Source organism: Schistosoma haematobium, chromosome 4 (genome assembly GCF_000699445.3).
Source record: "Schistosoma haematobium chromosome 4, whole genome shotgun sequence".
NCBI classification, from domain to species: Eukaryota; Metazoa; Platyhelminthes; class Trematoda; order Strigeidida; family Schistosomatidae; genus Schistosoma; species Schistosoma haematobium.
In genome coordinates this window covers 1865210-1871209 of record NC_067199.1, presented here as the reverse complement: position 1 = coordinate 1871209, position 6000 = coordinate 1865210, and the positions used below count along the sequence as shown (strand labels likewise).

Below are 6000 nucleotides of genomic sequence, written 5' to 3'. Positions count from 1 at the left end.
CTGCACTTTGACAATTATGAATTAATATCAGATGGGTTTTTTTTGTGGAGATTGTAGTAATTTCAATGGTTAAGATCATGAGTCAGTTGAAGCTAGACCACCATGGAAAACCTGGAAACACTGGACGGCCGTTTCGTCCTAGTATGGGACTCCTCAGCAGTGCGCATCCACGATCCCGCACCACGCGGGGCTCGAACCCAGGACCTACTGGTTTCGCATCGGAGCACTTAACCACTAGACCACTGTTATGAGATAGTAACTCACTGAAGACAATGGTGAATGTGTCGCTCAATTTCGTGGATTAGTTGAAGTTAGACATTAACACCGTTGGATGCCGGCTCAGTGGTCTAGTGGTTAAGTGCTCCGACGCGAAACCAGTAGGTCCTGGGTTCGAGCCCCGCGTGGTGCGGGATCGTGGATGCGCACTGCTGAGGAGTCCCATACTAGGACGAAACGGCCGTCCAGTGTTTCCAGGTTTTCCATGGTGGTCTAGCTTCAACTGACTCATGATCTTAACCATTGAAATTATGAATTAGTTGTAATCTTTTGTGCGATTGAACATATCTGGTTAAAGTAATTTGTAGACTACTGTTAAATTATGGAGGTCAGAACAATTAAATCATTACTTTTTACTCCTGCTCCATTTATACTGCTTTTCCATAAGAATGATAAATATTTACTATCAGTTTTGACAAATTTAATCATGTTTCTGGGTAATGTCTAGAACGCGTTACCTCATACTCAGGATTAGTCAGCTGAATGCACTGTAAAACATCGATATTTAAGGGTAGTTTATATCATGGAAAGAACGCAGTCAGACAACCAATAGTAGCTGAAGAACATTATAAAAGTATTTTTTCCTACTATGGGACTCCTCAGTAGAACATATCCACAACTTTATCAGGAATCGAACGCAAGAACTATGTGGTTGATCGTAGGTCGCTGAATCAGTACCCAGCTAAAGCTAATACATGATGTCAACTAACTTCCTACCATCTATGCTAATAAACATGTTATACTTCAAATAGTGTCACAATGCAACAGACCCGGCCTCAACTTTGGAGTGAATGAGTAACTAGTGACAAGTGGCTAGACACTTGATTACTAAGACCACGAGTTCTCGATTTTTCTCCTCTCTATTTATTTAAACACATAAATATTTGTACAAAGCGCGCACTAAATACATATGCGTCACTGGATTTGTGCGTAGGAGGGGATATTACCTGGGTGCCCAAACTGAAGGTGGTTTTCTTAGGGGACTACACTCGGAGTCTTCAACCTAATGGTCTGATCCACAAGACAGTGGAGCGACATCACAACATGCAGTCCCATGGTAGCTAGCGACTAACAACAGGTTCATACGCCATTTGTCCCATCAGAATATTGGAGCCCATGTGAATGATTGATTTGGAATCAGAGTTTTCTAACTCTCCTAGGTGGATCCTCCGTATCCACCAACGGGATTAAAGAGCCGGACATTCACTTTCCTTCCTCTTAATTTCGTAAACAACACCCGTGACGCGAGAAGACAGCGGATAAAACTTCCCTGACAGTGGCTGTATTACTTGTGATCATATGAGAGCATTTCGAGAAGGAGAGCTAACTCTCTCCACCCTCGGCCGTACTACTGTATCATTATCCTGCTATGTGTAAAGAAAACCTCACTAAATAAACAAGAGGTAAACAAACAAAACTAGAGAGAGAGAAAAAAACACCCGTCATTTATATTCAGTGGCAAGTTAAAAATTAAACAACAAAATCATGTTATAATCGTTTTTCTTATATAATACAGGTATTAGAATGTGATAACAAAAATTGTCTCTCTTGTCAAAATTTTATGAAAACAAGATTGATAATGAAGTAAAAGTGTGTGTGTCTGTGCATATGATAATGGATTGTATTTGTATATATATATGTAAAGGTGATAGAATGCAAGAAAAGTGGAGGAAATGAAAACAACAGAATAGATATAAGAGATCGTGTGCGTGTATAAGAACTATCCATTAAACTTCTTTATAATTGAAGAAAGATTATGTTAATCCGTGAACATGTGTAACACTGAACTATTTGCGAATCAGAGAATAAGAAAAAAAGTGATGATGATAATGATGATGATGATCAGCTGCATCATTCATTCAAGTGTACACAAATACATTTGCTTGTGTACAACATCAATATTACTTATTATAATGTTAGAAGAAAGAATAAGAATCATTGTAATGAGTAAGAGAAATACGAAGTACCTATCTATTACTGGCATTTTTGTGTTTAAACACACATTTCCAATCATATTTTATACATACATACAATGAGTTCATTTATGTTAAGAGAACAGAAAGGAGAATTAGCCAACTTTTAATGATTCAGAAAAAGGAAATTAATATCAAGAAGTAAACTTTTGAATGTAATTACGCTGAAATCGTACGAATAATAATAATAATAATGAAGAATATCATTACAATGGCAAAGAAAAAGGTTCTGAATGTTTATAAAACAATTCATAGAGTATCAAATGTATAAATGAACCAATATGTATGTATGTATACGTATGTATATATATTTGCATGTCTTCAAATTAAAAGTATCCATGGATAGTAAACTAAACAACAAACTCTAAACATGATAAAATAATGATTATGTAAACAAATGAAATCAACAATAATCAATCAATCAATCAATTCATTCATTCAATTATTGATTTATCTCTATAAATCGAATTGAAACAAATGAAATTAATAAACAATTAATGATCAATTCGATACGTCCTCATTTCTACATAATCAAGAGTACAGATAGATTAAAAATATAATACAAGAAAGAGAGAAAAAAGCGAGAGGAGAATAGGAGAAAGAACAAATGAATCATAAGTTTATATATATATATATATATATATATATATATATATATATATATATATATATATATATTCGGGTATCAAAGAAAAGGATAGAGGGAAAGAGATAGAGACACACGCACACACGTGTACCATAAGTATTATACAGTAACTGTGCATAAAACAATGACAACATTACCAATAATAATAATAATCCTAGTTTTAACATGTACACACATGTAAGGAATATGTGATTTCATTCTACCTTAGTATTCTTATAATGGTAATGAGACAAAAATTAAAGGAATAGAAATCATTAAATTCAGAAGGCAAATAACATTTTGTCAACAAACAAACACATACGCGCATATACACGTACATGAATACTGGAACTAGGAAAGAAACAATACTTCTTTTAATTAGATCAGTTTATTTTGTAACTAGGGCAGTTAGAGAGAGAGAGAGAGAGAGAGAGAGAGAGAGAGAGAGAGAGAGAGAGAGAGTAACAATGTGGTAGTTGGTAATAAACTGAGCGAGGGATGATATACATGTATAATTAACAAATACTACAAAATTTTTACATTCTCCTCATTAATATAATCATTAACCAATATCATCAATAAGGAAAGTAATAATCGTAGACAACAATATTCAACAGAGTGCCAAGTAAAGTAAACAAAAGAAATCAATATCAGAAATCGCCTCATCCTATACACCCCCCAACCTCCCATTAAAAAAAAGCATAACGATTATTTTGTATAGGAAACAAAGTACAAACACAATGATAATGATGACAATAACAATGAAATAGGAGTAAGACTAAAATTGAAAGTCAAGAAATAAAAATGAAGGTATACATTAATGAAATAAGGAGTTCATGTTAAAGTATAAAAACGGATAGAGACTAAGGAATGAAAACTCATCATTCATCATAATAAAGAATTATATGAATAATAATAATTATTATTATTATTAATAATAATTAAAACATATTGTATGTATTAAATACAAATGAGTTGTGTTACCATTTAATCATAAATGTATCTTATTCATGATCAATATCAGTTAAAAATGGATATATATACAAACAAGAAGAAACTGGAAATGAACAATCGAGAGTGAAAGTGAGAGAGATCATGACCATGATAGAACACACAGCGAGAGAGAAAGAGAGAGGGAGAGTAACGAGGCTAGGAGAATGGAGAATACACCAATCAACTACTTCTCAATTATAAGTTGATTTTGTTTGTTTTAGAAAAAGAAAAGAAACAAATCAAATACAGTTTGTTGATAGCATTATTATTCATTATGAGACAATATGCACATATGTATATATAGAGATAGATAGATAAATGTATTTTTGATTAAAGAAAAGAATGAGATCCAAAATTCATCATTATTGTTATTCTAGTAGAAGTCTTCATTTTAATGTATGATTCTTCAAATTAAGTGATCAATAATAATTGTTTGTTTTTTCCTTTCTCTTCAAACAACTGATGATGAATAAGGCTGTGCTGAAGATGTTGATGATGATATAGAAGATATAGGTAACGAATTATCATAAGGATCTTGTGATTGTCTAAGTATACTTCTATTTCCATTATTATTATTAACATTATTTGTATTATCCACCATACCAATTGTTCCTAATGATGTATCCGATGGATGACCACCACCAGTAACCGGTGGTAATGGGTTTAATGAAAAGTTAGCATTATTACCATTATTAGTATTATGCATTTGACTGGAATATATTTCTCGACTTGCATTTGTTGATGCTGATGATGATGATGATGACATTGAAGTGAACGTCATTTGATTGGCAATCGATTGGTGAGGATACCAGTTTGATCTATTATTATTACTACCGTTATTATTATTATTGTTGACCATCATCATTTGTTGAGATTGCTGTGGATGAGGCGGTAAGGCATGATGTTGCGAATGGGAATTCAATGAAATATTATGTTTCATCTCTCCATTCATAGGATTTACCATTGATGGACGTTTATGATTACTATTATTAGAAGTAGGTGTTGCGCTACTACTATTACTATTAGCATTAGTAGTATGTCCTATATTTGTAGAATTTTCCATCATACTACCAACAGCACCACTAACAGATATATTATCTACAATATTAGTACTATGACTACTATACATTGTAGAATTCACCGTAGAATTCGACATTAAAAACTGTACTTGATTCGTAGAACTCCAATCACTATTATTACTATTATTACTACCGGAATAATCACACATGGACGATGAAGACATCATCATTTGATGATTTTGTTGTTGATGATGATGATAATACTGTTGATGAATTTGACTTGCTTGATGATGTTGTGGTTGTTGTGTAGATGATGAGGAGTAGGATTGAGGTTTAGCACCATCGTTGACAGTCGATTGACGGAGATATTGTTGTGAGTGCTGATTCACATGAACACGTTGTTGTACTGATGGCATATCGGATGAATTTGCGAACATTTGATGAGATATGATATCAGTGGATGGATCCATCTTGGTAGACATAGATGTTGATAATGTATCACTGTTATTATTACTATTATTATTGCTACAAGCTGAATAATTCATTTGAGCATCACGTAATACTGGGTGATTAATATTTCTACCCAAACGATTATCAATGGGTTGACCTAAGGTTTAAAAAATATAAGGTATTTTAAAAACATTAATATAAAATATAACATTTTGTAAGAGAAAAATCGGTTGATGAAGGACTGTAAATCTCTATGGATGACGACATATGGGACAAGCCACTACCCCTCCCCCTAGTCACAATGCACTAAGCTGACTAGCATACTATTAAGTTGGAACAAAGACTTTGGGAACAACCGTTTCATAGTAGAGATATTAATTTTTTAAACAGGATGATGACTGTTGAATTCGAAGCTTCACATCATGAACTGACTTTGGTAAGATAAACAATGAAAACTAGGAAGCATTGAATAGCTGTTTCACCCTGCCTATGGAACTCACCGAAAGTTCACATCCATAGCTCCATGAGCGATGGAACCCATGACCTTCATCATACAATAGAGATAATTATATGCTTAAAAGCCGTAACCAGTGGAGTTTAGATACGACGTAAAGAAAACTTTGGCGGCCTACTTGAATATCTGGACTATCTGTCCCTTCCATCT

The 6000-nt window shown here is 33.6% G+C and overlaps 1 protein-coding gene across 1 annotated transcript in view; it reads right to left on the bottom strand.

The window, feature by feature from the left end:
• Nucleotides 1-709: 709 nt before the first annotated feature.
• The window catches only part of MS3_00000362 (uncharacterized protein), an 86279-nt gene continuing 80988 nt past the window's right edge, over nucleotides 710-6000 (bottom strand). Inside the window, exon 10 of the mRNA XM_051208159.1 lies at nucleotides 710-5493. Within this exon, the coding sequence (XP_051065945.1) occupies nucleotides 4319-5493 (1175 nt within the window). The 3' untranslated portion in view covers nucleotides 710-4318. The remainder of the gene's footprint in view (nucleotides 5494-6000) is intronic.